Source organism: Parasteatoda tepidariorum, chromosome 5 (genome assembly GCF_982258835.1).
Source record: "Parasteatoda tepidariorum strain Cologne lab strain chromosome 5, Ptep-v5.0, whole genome shotgun sequence".
Lineage (NCBI taxonomy): Eukaryota > Metazoa > Arthropoda > Arachnida > Araneae > Theridiidae > Parasteatoda > Parasteatoda tepidariorum.
The window spans coordinates 83,934,054-83,956,120 of NC_141759.1; the positions used below are offsets into that span (position 1 = coordinate 83,934,054).

A 22,067-nucleotide genomic window follows, 5' to 3' on the forward strand; every position below is an offset into this window, starting at 1 on the left:
TTATGATAAATTATTTATCTATTAACAGCAAATATATCACAACTGAATTGTACTATTCATGAACTCCATTTTAGCTTGGTATACTAATTAGATTATAAATTAGATATTAGCTAAAAAAATATTTTTACTTTTATCACCAAGGGACAAGAACCAGGCATTTAAATCTCAATTCTTATCTAATCAACTACATGAAAAATTATAGTGAATATCACATGGAAATTAATTTGAAGAATTATTTCACAGTTCATCTTTATAAATTCGACTATGATGGTCCACCTTGTTCATTAAATTATTCCATAAATTATAAGATAACAAAGCAACATTTTTGGCCCCAATAGCACTCATTTCCATAGCACTAGCTGAAAGTTCTATAGCATTAATATAATATAAACCAGGATAAAGCAAAAAGGGAGGAACATTCTCTGGTGGTTCATAATGTGGATACGCCAACCAATCTCTTTCCTTGATCATCTCAACATCGTTAAAAAGACGGTGAATCGTTTTTGGTGTAAGAGGTTCTGCACTGAATACTTTATACACATTCGTAGTGATATTTTTCTCCAAAGTACTAACAGGAGTAACTTTACCAATGCTATTAAATAGAAGATGAGGCTGACAGGTAAGGATTTCATTAGGCACTTTATCCGCATTAAAGGCAGCAGGGTTTATAAAACCTTTAACAAATGTTGCGACAGTTCTGTGGAATTTGGTTTCAAACTGCTGGAAACTCTTTTTAAAATGTGTAAATTTTATGTTTGTGAGTCCTTTAATAAGTGGATTTGCAATTATAACAATATCGTACTCGACGCCTGATACACTTCCACTCGGTTCTACGTACTTTAAATTATATGAGCCATCTTTTAATAAAATAATCTCTGTAACATCTCCATTCACAAGCTTAGCTTTAGATAGTCTTAGGAGACCTTCGGGAACACGCTTGTTGCCACCGTCAATACTCCACAAATTACTATCGGCTCCTGCTAGTGACACAAATCCTGAAAAATAAATTTTTCTTTCAGAATTTGTGACAAATACAAACTATCTGATAGTGACACAAATCCTGAAAAAATAAATATTTCTTAAAGAATTTGTGATAAATACACAAACAATCTGGAAAATTTAACAGGGTGCGTAGCCAAATGCTTCAACAAAAAATAAACACCTTTAAGTACTTTTTAAGCACTAAAAATATTTTTAGGTATCATATACACTAACAAAATGCAAAATAATTTTCAAAGACTTTACATGATCATGATAAAATAACTAGTTACTGACATAAAGAAATCTTTTCTTGATAATATTAGTCACCACAAAAAGATCAAGAGATTTTTCGGTTTGAATTCAGAAGGTGGAAAATGAAGCCTGAAATTGAGAATATCTCTCAAAATGCAGCAGAGTTGCACACGAGAGAGCAATAATCTCACCAAACCCAGTTCAGTAGACGCATGTGTGGACCTGCAAGTATTTCATCGAACATGCGAAATGATTGGCGTTTTCATACGCTATGTACCGACGGTACTCCAAAATGCATTGTGTTTGAATGAATTAAGAAAACGTTGAATAGAACAACGTGAAAAATACGCTTTTGCATAATACGTGGAGAAAATTGATGTAAAGATACGAAATCTCATTTTCAAAAAGGGAAAATTGACCACTTTTTAAAAACGCCCAATGTAAAAAGCACCTTCAAAGGCTTTTTAAAAAAAACAAAAAGCACCTTTAAAAACTTTTTAAAAACGCTATGCACCATGAAATAACATTACTAATTGCAAGCCTCAAATCTGACATGCTATGATTACATAACTAATTTCAAAAGCAGAATATAAAAGAAAAAGCGAATCACTTAATTAGTATGACACAATCAAAATACACACAAAAATTAGTAAACAAAATACAACAAATTAAAATTATTACCTGCAAAAGCACTAATATTATTTGTTTGTCCATAATTCACCATCATTACAGATTGCACCAATTCATCTAAAAATGCTTTAGAATAATGCTTTCCAAGATGTCCAGCAAGAGACACTTGCGTCATGTTTTTAAAATTTTTATTCATGGAATCAAGCAGACCATTCACAGTTGTGAAGGAATAATTTGCTTTTTGTAAATCATATATCCTAAAATAAAAAAGAAACTGTTCAAATTTTTAAACTTAAATCCATTATGAAGTCAAACACAAACACTTGGTGTAATGTTTAATGCATAACTTTAACCTTTTAAATATGACACTTTGCATGCTAAAGCTTGTTATTCTGCTATACTTTTTGCACCAGCCATAAGCAAAAGGTTAATACAGTGAAACCTCCTATTATGGACACTCTTGCAAAACGGATGCCTCGCAATACAGATATATTTCTAATTACCCGTGAATCTTCTAGGAATAACCCATTATGTACATTAATTGCACTCCCGTAACCGGACATAAGCCCTGTGGCAGAATTTTTTCGAGCTATCTGCGACAAATCTCTCTAGCACTAATATCTTTATGCAAGATACTTTTAATAATAACCAACATATATGCTCAGGGGTCTGTTCAGGCCGAATTTACTACCGTTTAGCGGTACCTTCACAAATTCAACTTTAGGAAAAACACAAAATACTTTTTCTTAAAATTTTATTTTTGTATCCTTTAAGAAACGATAAATCTATATTTTTATCATGTTTTTTGTGTTGATTTTTTAATATAATTTTTCACAAATTATGTTTAAATTTTCACAAAATAGGTACCTCTCAGAAAAACCTAGGCAGACCTAGATGTTACTAATTTAAAATATAACAAGGGCTGTGTTAAAAAAAAAAAAAAAAACTACAGAATTATTTTTAATTGAACATGTATTTATTTTTTATTCTAATATTATGGGTGATATTCTCGCATTTTGTTGGGGGGAAGAAAAAATTATTTATTTGTTCGTATTTTGTAAATAATCATCATAATAAAAAAATAATTAAAAATCACAAAAGCCGTAGTAGTAGTTGCTGAAAAAAAGATCGAAGACAAAATCACGTGAATCGGACCTCTGAAATGCATGCTTTGTTTTGAGATTAGGTTATTGCAATAAATAATATGTTATAAAAAATGTCAGATTTAAAAATCGGAGAGAAATCATTAGCAATAACTACCTAAAATTCGATAATTATTGTTTTAAAAAATAATTACTCACATGCAGTTTTGCAATTTTTTATATTGTTTGAAATACATCGGGACCCCTTAAAAATCATCTGAAAATCAATATCAATAACTGCCGAAATACAATCGAAACATTACGTAGATTTACGATACCATCGGCATAAATTGAGCACGCCAAAAAGTGTTTATCTAAATGCATGATTGAAATATTGCATGTAAATTTCTGTAGATAAAAAAATTAATAAATTGTTTTCAAAAGAAATTTTTTTCTCTGCTAGAACTCTGTAACGATCTGAGACAATATCGCCGTGTCGCTGCGATTCTGCCACTGGAGACATGGGCAGTCATTTTCGCCCTGAAAAGTTACTTTATATTTCTTCAAACCAGATAATATTTTCAGACATCAGAATCAATCTTTATGCTGTCACCTTGCTTTATCTTTTCAAAGAAAGAAGAGAAAATGATAGGTACTGCTCATTCTGGCAGCAGCATCTTTTGATCTGGATGACGGAGGTTATGAGACCCCACAAGCTGAGATGCTCTCAATGCTTCTACCCCACTGAAAATTGCTTTGATTATTAATTCATTATTAATTTGAAAACTTGCATTTAACACAACTGGGGTAAAAAAGAGAACAGAAATATAATCTTTGTGGTGTTCATATAAATAAAACATTTATTCAGACACTTGATATTTGATTAATTGTGAATATATCAACCCCCTAGGTCCTCATGACTTACAGGTATGCATTGCTTTTTTTTCCCTGTGAGGTTTACTCTCAAGGGGGTATTAACCACATTTTGTATCAAGTGATCGATAACACAAGGAGAACGATATGAAGAAATGTTCCAAATAAGGCCGAGGCCCACCCCAGGCTGTCATACCAGTGATGATGTTGATACCTTTAGCAGAATCGTGGCGACACGGCAACATTGTCGCAGAACATGACAGAGTTCTTGAAGAAAGATTTTTTATTTGGAAAGCAAAAAAGTTTGTTTTTTTTATCCGCAGATGACTTTTATCCGTAATGACTGTCTATAGTTAGAATTTCAGATTGGTATTATAAAATGTAATTTTCAAATCGCAAAAATTTAAAAGAAGTTAACTATACAAATATTTTTCTTTAGAACAGGAGAATATATATTAGAAGTATTCTTTTATATGTAGGTTAAAAAAAATTTTGCATTTATAATTTAAAAAAAATTTCATACCGTTCTACTGTATAGATACATACTGCATACTTTTTTTTTTGTATAAAGAAAGCGATTCTGTTACTTTAAATTAATAATATATATGATTGCTATTATTAAAAATGCTTTTCAGAAAGGTATTAATACTAGAGAGAATTGTCGCAGAAAGCTGGAAAAAATTGTTCCATAGCAGGGATCTGTCCCGGCCAAATTTACTACCGTTTAGCGGTATCTTCACAAATTTAATTTTAGGTAAAACGGTAGTTTCACAAAATACTTTTTCTTAAAATTTTATTTTTGTATCCCTAAGAAACGATAAGTCTACATTTTTACCATGTTTTTGTGTTCATTTTTTAATATAATTTTTAATTTTTCACAAATTATGTCTAAATTTTCACAAAATAGGTACCTTTCAGAAAAACCTAGACAGACCCCTGCATAGGGATGCTAATGAAAAGTTTTCAATACAATTTACCAATAAGTTATACTTAATGTACATTGTACAATAAATAAAGAGTTTGACAAAATACAAAATCATACCTACTAAATTCATCTAACATCCACTTGACATCTTTCCAAAGTTTAATAGTCGAAAAACCATATCTCCATAAGAATTTAATAACTGAAATAATGTACCAGTCACTCTCCTCAATAACAAATTTTTCTCCATCATATACTCCAAATTTAATACTAGACTCTGGTTTTTTAATACCAAGACCTAATACCAAACACAAACAATTAATTATTTAAAACTAAAATACATTTAAGTTTATTTGAAATTAAGAACAATTATCAATAATAAAAATAATAAGGTAACAAGGTAGGGCAGGAGTAGCAAAATGATCAATAATATTTCTAAATTAAAGAAGTGAAAAGACGGTTTTGAAAAATCTAAAACATAAACGTGTGGTTGCCTTCTTAGAAATAAAATTCAATTTACAAGTTATTCCACATCAAAACATAAAGGAATTTTTAAAAATAATACCATCACACACTTGTTTTATTTTATAACCGCCGTTGAACAGGTGACCCAATTCTGGGTTTACGACTACCAATGTTTAACTCTGTATCCTTGTAATTTTGATCCCAATCCAGAAGACAAGGGGGATCCTGGATCAGAACCCCAGAGGTACTGATTTGTTATGAGAACATGGATGACTTTGTGACCCGAGAGATTTAACGTGCACCAGTCACCGTTTACTACATGGGGAGTATTCGGCAGTCAGGAATCGAACCGGTGATCTCTTCGACGTGGACCAGTGCCCGACCAACCACGCTATACCGGCCCCCGTCACACACTTGTTAGAAAATTTATAGACTTGTCGATATTTTTATACTGTTTTCAAAAACATCAATAATACTATTGAGATTAATAAAAAAATTACAGGCTAATGTGTTTTTTTGTCGAAATAACTCTCCACTCCCATATAGAGTTCTATAAAAATAAACATTCTTAAAAAAATCTGTGAATTTTAAACTCCTTTAGTATGTTATGAAATATCTTCGTTACTTATAATTGATTTCAAAACCCAAGTTAAAGGTTTTTAATTGTAATACTTTTAAAAAATCATTGAAAGTGATTAAGAATGTCGTTGATTAAGAAGGAGGGATAAAGAGATTATCTCCCTTCTTCAAAAGATTTGGGGAAGAACTCCTCGTTATCCCTCAAAGATCTACGCCCATGTCTCTGTGATAACTACTGAGACCAGATTATTATCAGATTTCACAGAACTTGAACTTGGCAAAGAAAAAAAGTCACCAAACATCAGGTGCAGATGTACAAACCTGTCCCATCATAGTTGGCAAGACAGCCTAATGTGGGCCAATGTCTTCCTTTGAAGATTTCTTCATAATGACTTCTGATTTATCTCTGATCTCCAATTCTTTTCATTAATTGCAAGAAAATCAGACTCCAGCGAGTCAGCCCATCTCAACTGCGCCCTTCCCTGTTTTCTTGCCCCAGTGGGTTTAAAAAGCAGTATCTTTTTTATTGTATTGTCATCACTCGCTCGAATCACGGGGGCCATTCAAATCATTCTATTTATTTTTATCTATTTCATAATATCGGGTTGTTTATAAGTCTTGTACAGTTCAATGTTAATTCTCCTTCTCCAGTTATTGTTTTCATTTACACCAGCAAGTATCTTACTCTGCAAAATCTTTCTCTCAAATATTGTGATACAATTTTCCTCCAGTTTTGTTAGATTAAGAACATTGTTTTTCTAGAAACCTAGATTTAATAAATCTTCTCAACCAGTCCCAAAATTATGCAAAACAATTGCATGTACTTTTCCGTTAGCTGGGAGCAAATGTCGCAAATTGTGAACCAAACGCGCGTGAAGCCTCCAAGTGAAGCGAAGGACAAAACAGTCAATGGAATATAAGTCGAAAACGTTCTTTAACTATAAACAAATATTTATTAAAAGTAAGCAAAACAAGTTCAACTATAAACATATATTAATGAATTGTAATCAAAACCCAAAATGAAAGTTTATAATAATTGGTTTCTCCACAATGCGGTAATGTCCTTGAGAACTTCCTTCAAATGGATTGCTTACTCCTCCTTAAGACAGTTTCATTTCATGATTCTGACTGCATGTCGCATTCTTTGCCAATACACCTTTCTCTTGAAAAAAAGAGACTACAGTTTTTCTTCAGTTCTGGCAAAATCCCAAACTTTCATCATTTTTAAAACAAGGATGGAAGAAATTGAAGGATAATTATATGGAATTAATTCAGAGAATTGAGCAGGTGGCCCCAAACTAACATTCCCTTTATGATTGTGAGAAATTTGGTGGAATTCAACATTATTTAGAGATTTTTCGCTTGCACCCGGCTAACGGAAAAGTGCCTGATTGCATGAGTAATGAGATAACACAAAAATAAAATAAATACCTAATTTATCAGCAAATTTCAACATATATTCATTTCTTAAATGTATAACGGCTCCTCCAGCTTCATATTTATTTCTATCAACATCAACTAAATTAAGTCTCCCTCCAATCAGATCTCGCTCATATAAAGTTATGTCAGCTTTTCCTCCAAACAATTCGTTCAAAAAATGGGCACATGAAGTTCCTCCGATACCACCTCCGACAATAGCTAAAATTTATACATAGCATGGTAATTAATACATAACATGACACAACAAATGATAAACAAGAAAATGATCTAAAACAGGTCAAGTAGCTAGATACTTAAACAAAAAATAAGCACTACTTTATAAGCACTCAAAAAATACTTTTGATCCTTCCCCCCTCCCCACAAAAAAATTTATAATTAGAATCTGTGCAGTAATAAAAAAAAAATTTTTATCATTGGAAGTTCTTAATTTATTAACATTATATCAATAAAATTCAAAAACATTTTCTAAAACTTCACATAATCGTGATAAAATAACTAGCTTCCGAAAAATATTGCAGAGAAAATTGTCAAAATCATGAATTTTTTGTAATTTACAACGACAACTGATATGGCAAAGAAAAAATCTCTTTTTAAAAGATAAAGTTGTACTGCTAATTACCGATTTTCGGAGGCGAACGTCCATAAACCGTCGTCAACGTAAAACAAGAAAGCATAAAAAAGAATTCAATGATTCTAAAAATCATTGTTAGGCAATTTTTGTTTTGATTTAAAAAAATCAGCGGTCCAATATCATGAAATGGACTTTAAAATTAGATCGAAAAATTGAAACTTTCTAATCAGTGTTCTGACAGTCGTTTGTTTATTTATTTATTGTTCGATTGATTACTTCTTCAAAGCTGAACTAGATCAAGAAAATTAATTTTCGCATTTTTAAATTTCAGCTCGAAATTCCAGCTTTTCATTGGTCATTTTTTTCATTGTAATGCCAGTATAAATGTTGCATGCGCATTTTTAGAGAGCTTCAAGCAAAACATCTCTAGCTCGTGGCATCTATCAACCCTCAATCAATTTTATAATTGATCAAATAAAATGATGAAGTTTTGATGTCTGGTTGTTAAATTTACGTATCTTGTTCTCAAAAGATATACATTTGTTGGAAAGTTTGACATGGCATCGACAAAAACTGTGACTGAGGCTAAGGTAAAGTATTACCTTTGATTCTGATTTTTATACGATGAAAAATCTGTATTTAAGGTAAAGGTAAATTTTGTTGCCCAATTAACTCCAGGAACTTCGGATTCGTTTCCCTTGATTAGTATATTAAGCCATCTTTATTATAAACAACGCTATTTTTTTTAAAAAAAGGCCTCAAAGTTTTCATTTCATTCAAGTAAGCCATTTTTAAGATGTGCTAAACATAAAAATTAGTTTTGCAACATCACAAGCAACTCATCTGTTACTAAAAGTTAGTTTGTATCAGTTTGTTTGTAATGCTTAGTCAATCTACTGATGATCAACCGAATTTTTTCTTCCTTTTTCCACTTTTGCGAAGCTTGCTAAATTTCTCTTGTGCCTTATATTGTCAAACCCTGCATAAAATATTTTTAAATATTACTAACAATTTTTGGTAATTTCTTTTATATAAAGCAAAAAAAAATATTCTGTTTTTATAATTTTCAACAGCTAATTAATTTTTAGCTTAAATATTTTATCTATTTAGGTCATGGTTTCCAAATATATCTGCAACTAATATCAGACATTTAGTTACACACTATTTCCTTTTGAGAAGAGGAGGGAACTGTAGAAATAGATGAACTATTTTGCTGTGCACTAGCAAATTCAACCCAAAATTAAGGTTTTCTTATATTTTCCAATATTGAATTGTAAGCTACCTATTGTAAAAAAAAGAAAAAAATCTAAAATAAATTTTGTTCTATTAGTTTTTTGAAATTCTATTCTACTGTTGAAGGGGATATTTCCGTATCGTGATCTGACGAGCCAACTACAATCACCAAGGTGCCAAATAGAATTAAACTTGCAAATTTAAAAAAGAAAAAAAATCATGTAGACGTTTGCCTGTGGGTGGCTACGAGATACAACTTTCAAGTTGGCCCCTTTCTATGGTATTTTTTCTCGCTGGCCCTTGCCCATAAGTTGCCAAGACTTGGCAATTATTCGACCACAGATCACAATACAAAAATCTCCCCGCATTATTATCGTGAAGCTGTTAGGTTGTATTTTCAAATGCACGGTAGTATTATTAAAGCCAATAATGCTTAATTGAATGCTTTAATTAGTGCACTGGGAATATTTCCATATTAGTACAGTGGTCTGTTCTAGGCAAATTTGCTACCTTTTAGCGGTACCTTCACAAATTCAACTTTAGGAAAAGCAATAGTTTCACAAAATGCTTATAAAAGTAAGTTTCTTCTCTCTGCCTCTTAGAATTTTGTTTTTGTATCCCTGCAAAAAGCGATAAATCCCGGGTTAATTCCACATGCAATAGGTTGCATGTGCTTGGTCAGATAGTGTAGTGTGGTAAGTGACATCCGAGATTGTTGCTGAATATCATTGTATCTATTAGTATATGGTATATCCTATAATGTAAAGTATGTGTACTTTGATAATAGGATTTTACAACCCCTCGAAGTTTAAAAGTACCAATCTAGTATTGAATTCATAACATTAATACCTAATAAGAAGATTTCAGAGCACACATTCTAAAAAATCTAATATTATAAAAATTATCTTTTTTACAGAAAGAGATTACACTATTTCCTATAGAGTATTTTAGTTATGTACATAGAACACCTTAACTCTTCTAATACATATAATTTAGCAAATTTTTAATGCTTTTGTCTACAATCTATTTAGCATTACTAATCGAAGGTATCCAACAAATAATGCTATATCTCATTTGTAATTCTCTTTCTCACAGGGTTTGAAAAAACCCGGGGAAAATTGGGTTTTATTTGAAAGAACCCGGGAAATTTTTTTTTTTTCATTTGTTGCTCATGAACTTTAAGTCTTACTGTGTAAATATCTTTATTTATTAAAAAGTGTTGTGTAAGCTTAAAAATAGTAATAAATCCAAAAAGTTATTTTAATTTTGTTACATATACTTTATATTAAGTTTAAATTTATTTAAACTTATTTAAATTTATTTATAATGCATTATAACGCATTATTACATATTTGAATCTTCCTTATAGTTAAGTACATAACGTTTCACAATTTTTAACTCAAGCATTATGAATATTACCTATCATAAAATAATAATCAGTAAATATTTATAATCAGTAAAAACTAAAATTTCATCTGACTTTTGACTTTAATAAAATACTGAAATAAATATTTAATGTTTTCCATGTTTCCAAACTTCCATATTTTTATAATAAGATTAAAAGAAATTGAAATTATGTATAATTATAAAGAGTATCAGTTACTTGTCCCATTTTTTTCAACTAATTAACCCTAGGAAAATGATTTCATTTTTAGATTAATTATTTTAAAAAAGTTCTCTTATAAAAAGTTTTAGCTTATTTTTTTAAAGCGAGAAAATAAAACTGTTAAAATGCGTTAATGTATCACTTAGTAAAAAAAAAAAAATGTTTCTTTTCAATTTGTTTAAACATATATGAATTAATATTAATATATAAAGCATGCAACTATATTTGAAAAATTGATCTTTTCCGACTATATTATTTAAATTTCTATTTGATTTAATTTCATTGAAATATAACTTTTTGAAAAAACCCACTTAAAGTTTTCAATAGTACTATAAAATTATAGATTCGAGTTTCTTTTACTTTTACAAATATTAAAAACTTAATCCCATAAATCATGCAACTCTATTTGACAAGTTTATGCTGCTCATTAAACTACATAAAATTAAACGTGCACCAATAAGTTTTAATAAAAACATTTTTTTGTTGGAAAAACCCACCTTGAAAAAACCGGGCGGGTTTTTTCTAAGTGGGCCCACTTGGCGAACCCTGCTTTCTCATGATAATCCCCTTTCCTCATAATTGTTAACTTTTTCTCTATGACATCACTGCACAAATAGAAACACATGATACTATGATACATCAAGATAAAAACACATAAATATAATTACAAGATGAAGACGCACATAATTGTTTTTCTGTGTATATAATACACATATTTTGTTTGGCAATTTTAAACATTTTTTAGTTCAACCTTGATACTTAATTTATGTAAATTAATAAAGTTTTGTTTGTTAATTTCATGGCCAGTTTAAAACATGTTTACCCAAGCTCTCACTCATAGATTAATTTAAATTTTTTCGATTTTATACTATTTACATTGTATCAATCACTGTAATATAAAATATTTTGCAGTAATTATGCACTCTAAAAGCTTGTTTCTGGCTGTTAAAAAGAATTTTGCATTATTAATCAAAATGCTTTCAGATAGTAATGTGATAGTGTAAAAAGTAATCCCTTGCAATTAATGGTCTTTAACTAGACCTTTAGATCCGGCATGATGTAAGAGTTACTCAAAATTAATTTTTAAAGAAAACGTCTTATTTTTAAGAAAAATTACTGTACTTTCCAACATTTTCTTTTTTTGAAAATTGAATACTTCACATCAATAAATTATCCAGATCAATATTAAATAACCAGAACCAGACATTTATGCATATTCAAATTAAGTGCATTAAAATTGAATCTATTAATTTTTTATTAAATATAAATAAATTTTGTTACACTTCAAAAATATCACTTTTATGATTTTTTTATGTTATTTAATATTTATGTTTCTTGTTCACAGTAAAATTAATATTTCTATAATGATCACTTTTCACGAAAAACTTAAGTTGAACATTACAATCTATTATGAAAACCAAAAAATCTATCATAGTTTTAAATAATGTCACTTTTTTTGTTGATATAAAACATACCCCATATAATAGTAATTAAGATTAGGGTAATAATTTGTAGGCAAAAGAATACAGAGTACAATATCATATCATGTTCAAATATATATTACTAATATTTGCTGTCTTAACAATTATTTAATAATATACTATTTAAACTTCACTGTCTTAACAATTTAAATTTTTTGTTAGAGTTTACTAATTCTAATTTTTTAAATTTTTAATTCTTTTTCAGGCTTCAACTTCAAATGGCCCTCAAGTGGTTCAAGAATATATTGTTAAAATGCCATTGTAAGAATTTTTTCTGTTTACATAAGTAATCACGATCAGTGTAGCTTTTATGATGAACATATGTTCAGGGTATCTGCACACCTGGAAAGTCATGAATTTCAGTATTGTACAAAATTTATCATAAAATGATAAAGTGTCATAATTTTAACTATTTAAAAAAAAAAAAAAAAACATTGAAAATAATGGATTTAGGTTGCCGAAAAATCTAATTTTTAAAATGGAATTTACCACTCCCCCCAATTTCATGGTGTTCCGAATATCTTAATTTCTGACAAAATCCCCACTCAGAGTCATATTTTATTAAAATATAAAATGTTTTTAAAAACTATGGTGTTCTTTCAAAAAAGGAATGAAAAAACATATCTAGAGCGAATTATCTTTTAAACTTCTGTTATTTCAGAATTTTAATTATTATTTTATCAATTTAAAATTCTAGCTGAAGCAAGCCAGTCATCGGAAATTTTTTTTTATTCCGAAATGAGAACAAAAAAATCTGGAGTATTTCTTTCCTCTCCAAGAAAGGTATCTTTAGAATAGAATTCTGCAGAAAGAAAGAAAAATAAATTATTTGCTTTCGTATTCTTTTCAGCTATTTTATTGCTTCAACTCTTTCTTGACTCTGCTTTTTAAATTTGAAATCTATAAGTATGAAGATGCAGAGTATAACAGTTTTGGTTATTTCAATTAATGTTATTATAATGCATTTTTAAATTTACTGTTGTTTTTTTGTGGTAGAAAATAGTAACTTCGTTATGACATGAAAAATTCTTGGAATTAGTCATGGATTTGAAAATCTAAAATGTAGCAGATACCCTGTGTGTTGTATAATATTGAATAACTTTAAAATCCAGGTACTAAATCTTTTCTTTAATTCCTTACAGGAATAAATCGAAAAAATTCAATGTAATGCGCTTCAGTGGCTCTCAAAAAGTGGATGTGAAGACATGGACACAAGTAAAATTCATATTTTGTTTCAACTATATATAATAACATCTTTTTTAATACTCTTGGTTTAACGAAAATTGCTCTATTTTGTTTAACTTTATTTTTGTGCTTCTATCATACCTACCAAATCTCCTGTTCATCCTATCTTCTGTTCACCCGTATATTCTCAAATGTTTCCTTGTTTATTGTAGAAATTTGTTATATAATTGGCAATGAAACATCCTCTGATGTAAAAATAATAATCGACAAATATAATTAAAAGTGTTTTTATAGATAATGATTTAATTTGCTAATTAATGCCAATTTTTTTTTAATGTTTCGTTTCTTGAAAACTAAATGTTGTTTAATCGTTAAGGACTATACCTTTTCAAAACCACCAAGTAAAGGTTTTTGACAAGTACATTAAAAGTATCTGCCCTTTTGTAAGTTTAAGATAAATTTTTATAATGTGAGAAGATTAAATTCTCTAAAAACGTGGACAATTTTTGAATCATTATATACTCCATGATCTAGAAGTCGTTCTTATTTTTTACCTTTGTTGCTATACATTATTTGTTTTGTAATAAAACAAAAAATTTTACTCATTGTTTTTATGTAAATAAATTTAGAAATTATAAGTTTGGTTATAATGGTTTTTATACAAACGAGATTCAACTGTAATGGTAGGTATAATTTTTCATATTGATATTAGTTAATAAAAATTGCTCTTAGACAATAAAAGATTATCCATGCTCGTCAATCAGGTTCCTTCAAGGTTGATTTGGGTGTTTGACAGGGTTGTATATTTTCTCCAACAATCTTTTTAATTGCTATTGGCTGGATTATGAAGAGAGTATTAGAGAATAAGCAGGTATAAGATTGACCTTGTTGAATATCTTCTGACCTTGATTTTTGCAGACGATTTATGTTTACTGACCAACAACCTTCAAGACATGCAAACAAACATAAGTGTTTTAATCATAGAGGCAAAGAAAATGGGGCTTATTTGCGACCAAAATAAAACTATAATTTTGAAAATTAAAGCTAAGCAATTAAATGACTAATTCTTAGAAAATGATGAACTTAAGGAAGTAGACTGTTTTCTATGTCTTGGAAGTATAATGAAGATATACTAAATGATAGATAATGATGATGAATATATACTAGATTGATTAAACAAAGCCCAAAGCAATTACACTATTCTCAATAGATTCTAGAAAAACAAAAACATTCTATATGGTGCGTAGCATTTTTAAAAAGTGCTTAAAGGTGCTTATTTTAGATTTTGCTTTTTTATTGAATGTTTTTAAGAAGTGCTTTTTTTATTGAATGTTTTTAAGAAGTGCTTTTTTTATTGAATGTTTTTAAAAAGTGCTTAGTTTTCTCTTTTTTTTCTTGATCCTGTCAATTTTCGTCTCATATTATGCAAAAGTGTGGTTTTCACATTATTCTATTCAACGTTTTCACAATGAATTCAAGCGCAAATCATTTGATATGTTTGATGATGACTGCATGTGCATATAATGAACTGGGTTCGGTGAGATTCTTGCTCTCTCATGTGTAACTCTACTGCATCCTGCAAGATATTCTCAATTTCATGCCTCATTTTCCACCCTCTGAAATCAAACCAAAAAATCTCTCGATCTTCTTTTGGTAGCTAATATAATCAAGAAAAGAGTTCTTTGTCAGAAACTAATTATTTTATCATGATCAAGTAAAGTCTTAAAAATTTATTTTGCATTTTGTTAATGTATATGGTGCTTTAAATTATTTTTTAGTGCTTAAAAAGTACTTTAAAGATGCTTATTTTTTGTTGAAAGATTTCGATACGCACCCTGTTCTAGAAAAACGAAAGCCAAATATTGTTAAAATTCTGTGAGTGGATTGCAATTGCATAATTTTCATACATGATAATTGTTTTTTTTTTTTTTTTTTTGTTTTTTTTTCGTAATGAGTAATAGCTTATATTGTGTTTTTTTTTTAAAAATTGTTTTATGTATAATATGATTTTATTTTATAGGTGAAAATGGAAAGGGAAAATAATTTAAAAGAATTCAAAGCCGATGAAGATCAGCCAAAATTTGGTGCTGGGAGTGAATTTGGTCGTGAGCAGCGGGAAGAATCCAGGCGTAAAAAATATGGCATTATGACTAAAAAATATAATCCAGAAGATCAGCCTTGGCTGCTGAAACTTAATGGAAAAGGTGGAAAAAAGTAAAGGCTAATAAGATTTTTTGTTCTGAATGTTATTTTATGTAAAAAGAAATATGGTAAAATTTTTATTTATTTATTCTGTGATGTAGAAGAAATACAAATAAGAAATTTTACTTACTGTTTCAATAATTAGTAATTAAAAAATTTAGGAGAAGAATGTGTCAGGGAACTTTTTGAAAACGCTCAAACTTCTGCGTATAAAAATGTATTATTGATATCTCATCTGTAATTGAAGCATTTTAACTTAACTTCCCAAATTTTAAAGTTGGGCAATGCTTAGTAAAATTATGTCTTGCAAACATTTATTTAGTGTTTTTATGCATTTAGTAGCCAATTATTTCCATCATCTGTTCCACTTAACTTATTCTTCTAATAAGCTATTAATTGATTGAATGAGTCTTGAGGTCTGAATTAGTATTCATTTCCAAATTTCTTTCTAATGAATTGTTCACACATTTTAAAAGTAATATTATTAGATCTTACTTTTTCACTAATTTAGTAATGAGAATTCGGTTGTCTGTCCAGGCTAAATTCACTACTGTTTAGCGGTACCTTCACAGACTTACTTTTTCTTAAAATTTTATTTCTGTCTTAAAGAGTCTTAATGCCGATCATGACTGGAAAATATTGCAGTTTTTCTTTTTTGATGACAATTAAAAGCCCTTAAATTCCCTATGTGTAAAATATTCAGTACATTATGCAACAATTATCATGAAATTTGTACTTTGCAAAATCTACTGGATTTTTTCCTATCTATGTTGGCAGCTATGGGCATAAATCTTTTATGATATTATGATTTGAATGAGAATGGCTTTAGTAAATGTTCTAAGCTACTCAATAAGTTCACGCTGTGTTTATGCAGGTAAAAGTTTATATAACATATATACAGTTGGACCACTATTTAACGAAGTTTTTAAATCCCGATAATAAGTTCGTTATGTAGAAAATTTGTTAAATAGAAAATCACCTTTTGAAATATTTAAACAATACAAAACAGGTTTTAAAATCATAAAAACTAGTCATAATTAAAATAGCAATTGATACACCTTTATCTTGTAAACTAGTATCTACTATTTATTCTATAAATCTTAGCCATAAAAGAAATCTGCATAAGAATAAAGTAAAACATTATCCAGTGTTACCCTATCATACTACATACTTTTTCAACTAAAAAAAGCTGAATTTATGTATAAAATTATAGCTGCATTCATTTGCTATATAAAATTATAACTACAAAGTAATTTTAAGCATACATTATAACATGCGTTCTTAAGTTTAATTGTTACTGATAAAACGGTTAATTTTGTCAGAGTTTTTCGTTTGAAAATGGAAAGAGATTTTACTGCTCTCTCTTAAAGTTAAGTGGCTTCGAAAATCAATTCAAGGTCATTTCCACCATAAGGTGCGTTAACAAGTTTGATATGTTCTGAAATATTTTGAGAAATAGGGAAAGTAAATCTCAAAGAAAATTCAATTAAATATAAAATTCACTTCGCTATTTGGAAGTTATTTTACGAAGAAATTCCCAAAATGTTCTTGGTTCCTCGAAAAAATTCGCATAATAGATAAATTCATAAAGTGGAAGTTCGTTAAATAGTAGTCCGACTGTATATATATACATATATATTACATTCTAACTGTTAACCTAATAACCAGTTTTTAATATAAAAATTTATATCTTTGTCCTTAATACATTAGTATTAAGGATGAGTGAATAAAATTCTTAATTCTAACATCTCGATTACACTTACTATTCAATAAAAGATTTATTTGAATTTAATTTTCATTTTTGAGAGAAACTATCATAGTTCTTAATTTTCATTTGTTAGAATAAGAAAGAAAAACAGATTTGTTCCTTCCTGCATCAAAAGAAAGCTTGTTTTACACAAGTTGTCAAATGGGAAAGTAATGCACTTGTAAATTTCGGTACAGTTTCCTCCTAAGGCTCAACACTTGAAAGTTATTTATTTTTTCTTAAATTTGTTTACTGCTCATTATTTTAAAAGTTTCAACTGCTTTTTTTTGTTTTGTTTAGTGATTGCGGAAATATGCTCTTATCGAATGTATTTTTTATTCTTTATTTTTAAATTTTTTCTGCAAAAATTAGATATAAAGGAATTCGTGAGGGAGGAGTTACTGAAAATGCCTCCTACTATGTTTTCACTCAAGCAGCTGATGGAACTTTTGAAGCTTACCCAGTGGCAGAATGGTATAACTTCACTCCTATTCAACGCTACAAAGCTTTGAGCGCTGAAGAAGCCGAAGAAGAATTTGGGAGGTAATCATATTTCCTTTATTCAATAGCAGGGTGCGTAGTGTTTTTAAAAAGTACTTAAAGGTGCTTATTTTAAATTTTCCTTCTTTAAAAGCCCTTAAAGTTGCTTTTTTTATTAGGTGTTTTTAAAAAGTGCTTCATTTTCACTGTTCGAAAATGATATTTTTTTCTTTACCACTTTGATTTTCGCCATGTGTTATGCAAATGCGTGCTTTTCACATTGTTCTATTCAACTTTTTCACTATTCATTCCAGCACAATTCATTTTGGCGTACCGTCACTCCGTAGCGTATGAAAACGCCAATCATATTACATGTTTAATCAAATCAGATTAGAAAATTTCAGATAGTTAGTCTATGTTAGTTAACAGTGCTTTGTGTAAAATTAACTTAGCAATTTTACGAAAGTGTATTTGGCAACTTTTCTTGATTTTGCGGTGGTAAAAATTAAGAAAATTTTGTGACTGATCTGTAGGACCAATTATTAAATTCCACTAATTTATACATTCATTATTTCTACTCATGCCTATTAGAGTTTGTTGTCTAAAAAAAAAACAATATCCTTAAATTTATAAACCAAAATAAATGTGAGATCTTTGTACCTTTTTACCTAAATTGCACATTTGTACCTAAATTGCACCTTTGTACATAAATTGTACTACCATATACAATAGTGTATAAATCAACTTTTCAAACTCCAAAAATTATACAAAAAACTGACTATTGGCTCATTCACCGGATTCAGACATTTCAAACCCCCAAATTCGAACATTTATTGATCATGAAATATCAATACTTTATAACAATGAAATACATATGAATAACTCTGTATCAATTTACTTTGACAAATTACACTTTACGAAAATTATTTTTAATTTCTTACATGCCATTAATTCTGTAACTTCTCTTATGGTATTTTCTTTACTTATTAAGGTGTTTTATAGAGACAATACTACTTTAAATGACATTTAGAAAAAAATTAAGAATAGCCAAAGTTAAGATAATTTATTCAAGAGTATTTAGAAAAACATAACACAATGAAAACTTTTAAAACATACCATAAAGTTAAAAATTTATAGATTCCAGAACGTCACATTTGTGTCGAATTCATTAATGTTGTCACACGGATCCCACTCTGCTATGGATTCTACTTTATCCTCGTCTGCTGATTCCTGTAAAAATTATCTTTACCCCCTTCCAAGGAATTCAAAATTTACAATACCTTTCAATCCACATTTTACCACGCCTCAAATATCATTTGCAACACGGCCCCTTAACCGTTTGAGTCCCAAGCAGTGCGATCACACTATTGAGATTATATGTCGATAAAGATGATACGTTATGACAACTGATGGTACGTTACCGATTGTTGAAGTCACGTGCTACCACATCTAGAGATCCATGTGTACATCTAAATCCTGTAAATGTGTAAAAGAGGGGAATGTATATTTGTAATAATGCGGAATGAAATTGATGTAAAATATGGTTTTATTGAATGTACAGATTTTATGGTAATGTGTTTTATCATATTCATTAAATTGTATGTATTTAAAATGTATTACTCATAATTAGGTTCTTTATAAAAAATTTTTCCAGACGTGACAAAGTTTTGAACTACTTTTCCATTATGGTTAAAAAACGTCTTCAGAAAGAATCAATTGAAGAGGAGGATGAAGATGGTGAAAAACCTAGTGGAAAAAAGAAGAACAAAAAACAGGCTAAAGATTTTGTAAGTCAAGCTTAGTATTTTTTTTCTTTCTATTTTTAGTTTTTTTTTATATTATCAGATCAGTTTTTGTTATTATTCTTGACACCTTTTCCTGCTTAAGACAAATTTGTGTGATTAAGTTCAATTTATTAAATAATAGAAGAAATCACTTATGCAAAATCAGAAATAAATTGAACTTTATGAAAAGTTATGCTCAATGATTATCTATTGACAATTTATTAATCATTTGCGTTTGATTTTGCTTTTAAATCTTTCATAATCTTCATTTTATTTCATTTTAAAAAAAAAAGCTGCGACTTTGTTTCATAATATCACTCATTTTCTCTTTTTAAAAAAACAAAAACTATTTTTAACGAAAGATACTCAGAATATTTATTTGCTTAGCTTATTTTTTATATGAATCTTCGTAATAAATCGTTATTTTGTGGTACACGTAATGTGCTTTACTAATGATAGGGTATACTTAGTAATGCTTCTAAAAATGAGTGAAACTTGTTTTTTTCATTTATGACCTAATAGATTTGTTAAACAATTAAGCTCAAAGTAATCTTTTGAAACTTGTATACTTTCTAATTGATAATCTTGACACAATTTAATATATTGTAACCTGTTTTATTGTTCTAAAGAAATTTGAGTTTCATTCCTTGCCTTTTAACCGATACATGTTATGAACGGAGTAGATTTGATATGGTCGCATGAATTAGTGCAAAATCATCTTGACCAGAGGACTCTTTACCCTTACACTTGACTAAGAGCTTTTTTTTTGTTGGAAGAAAGAACATTTTTATTTTATTTTCTAAAAGATGGTGCTATGCTGAATCAGTAAAAGTATGTAATTAATTATACCTAAATCTTTGTTAGCTGTGGCAGAGTGTATTTTAAAATATCAATTGCTGTCATATATTGTAATAAAAGTTACTTTTAAAAATCATCGCAAGTATTTGCTTAAATGTGCATTGATTAATCTCGTATTCCTCATGATTAATCTCACTTTCTAGAAAATATCTGACATGGATGACTGGACTAAAGATTCTAGTGAATCTGGTGATGAAGATGACGTAGAAGAAAATGATGAAAAATCTGCAAAAAAGAATGCTAAGAAAGGTAAAAAGAAAAAGAAGGAAGATGTAGAGGATGAAGGTAAAGAAGAGAGTGATGAAGGAGATTTTGATGATCGGGAAGTGGATTATATTACAGGGTCTTCAAGGTATGAAATTAAAAAAAAAAAAAAAAAATGTGTTTATTTGTGCTACCAGCTATCAAACTAGCTTGTAATTTGCTAATTTTTTTGTAATACTATTGTCCTAATTTAGAAATCAATGTCGATCATATTAATCTCAACAATTCAAAAAAAAAAAAAAAAAAAACTCTATCACCATCATCTGACAAGGAAACATATTTTCTATGTGTATATAAATGTTAAAATGCAATTAATTTATTATTAGGCCTTTTTATTGTGTATTTATTATTTTTTGTGGTGTTTTAATATTTCTTATTTTGTTTTTATGTAGTGAAGTTTACATATTTTAAGAAGAATATTAACAAAACAATTCGAAATTTATCAAATGAATCTCAAAAACATTCTTTAAAAAAAATCTTTCTAACATTTTGAAGCATGCCAAAATTTGTTGTAATAAAAATCACTAGATTTTTTTTATTTTAAACACAAATTGCACATAACCATTTATATGCATAAAATGCAACTTTTATTTCATATTTAGTAAGAGAAAATGATATTTTGAGGCCTGTTGGCTGAGTGATATCTCGTGCCACAGATCCTTGTTTCAATTCTTGGACCGGGAACAGTAAGGCTTGGCCCTGTATGGACTGTCGCGCCACTGAGTTTAGTGTAAAAAGATATTTTTGATATGCAAGAAATGTTACATATTATTGTTTTAAAAAATTAGGTTGTACAATTACAGTAATTCAGATACTGGTTGAAATAGTCACTAATTTCTGATGAAGCAGTCAAGATTTCAAATGGTTTTATAATTTTTTTCTAGAAGCATAAAAAAACATGGGAATGGTTCACAAAAAAGTTATATTTTTTTTCAGAAGTTTGTACAGCTATTAACGATTGCCTCTTTTGTGAGCGTATTTTTCACTTTAAAATGTTAACTTGCAGCTCTGAAGAGGAGTTAGAAGAAGAAAAAGTGAATCGTGAGATGAAGGGAGTCGAAGATGAAGAAGCTTTACGCAAATTAGATAATTCAGAAGATGAGGAAGAAACAGAAGAAAATAAAGAGACTGAAGAAAACCCTGAGCAAGAAAAAGCTCCAGAAGTGGAGAAAAAGAAGAAAAAGAAAGAAGGTAAAGGAGGAGGTAAGTTATGATCAATTTGTTTTAATTTTCTGTTGACTGTTTATTGTAGGAGATCTTGACTGTTTATTGTAATTGCTTTTAAATTTATCATGTTATTCAAGTATCTTTACACATATTATTTTGCAAATACAGTGAAACCTCTCAGGAGCAACCACTTCTTGTAAAATGGTCCTTAATCGGGGTAGGTCGATGTTAGGGGTTATCTCCATCGACTTTATTTTATTGAAGG

At 29.1% G+C, this 22,067-nt stretch overlaps 2 protein-coding genes across 4 annotated transcripts in view; one reads left to right on the forward strand and one right to left on the reverse strand.

Moving 5' to 3' along the window:
- Positions 1–8,208, reverse strand: LOC107451756 (prenylcysteine oxidase 1). Its single transcript, XM_016067962.4, has 5 exons — positions 7,844–8,208; positions 7,216–7,422; positions 4,861–5,038; positions 1,915–2,120; positions 1–995 (listed from the first exon to the last, which is right to left on the reverse strand). Exons 1-5 carry the CDS (start codon positions 7,926–7,928, stop codon positions 238–240), a joined length of 1,434 nt encoding a protein of 477 aa, XP_015923448.1. The 5' UTR covers positions 7,929–8,208; the 3' UTR covers positions 1–237.
- Positions 8,199–22,067, forward strand: part of TfIIFalpha (transcription factor IIFalpha) — a 22,700-nt gene continuing 8,831 nt past the window's right edge. Inside the window, exons 1-9 of one of the 3 annotated variants that reach the window (XM_087164448.1) lie at positions 8,229–8,385; positions 12,321–12,376; positions 13,258–13,330; positions 15,321–15,514; positions 17,344–17,430; positions 17,622–17,792; positions 19,384–19,516; positions 20,515–20,723; positions 21,642–21,838. In XM_087164448.1, the coding sequence (XP_087020574.1) occupies positions 8,353–8,385; positions 12,321–12,376; positions 13,258–13,330; positions 15,321–15,514; positions 17,344–17,430; positions 17,622–17,792; positions 19,384–19,516; positions 20,515–20,723; positions 21,642–21,838 (1,153 nt within the window). In that variant the 5' untranslated portion in view covers positions 8,229–8,352. Of the gene's footprint in view, positions 8,386–8,905; positions 9,041–12,320; positions 12,377–13,257; positions 13,331–15,320; positions 15,515–17,343; positions 17,431–17,621; positions 17,793–19,383; positions 19,517–20,514; positions 20,724–21,641; positions 21,839–22,067 lie in introns of all 3 variants that reach the window. The other 2 variants (XM_087164449.1, XM_016067961.4) reach the window with 2 other exon arrangements.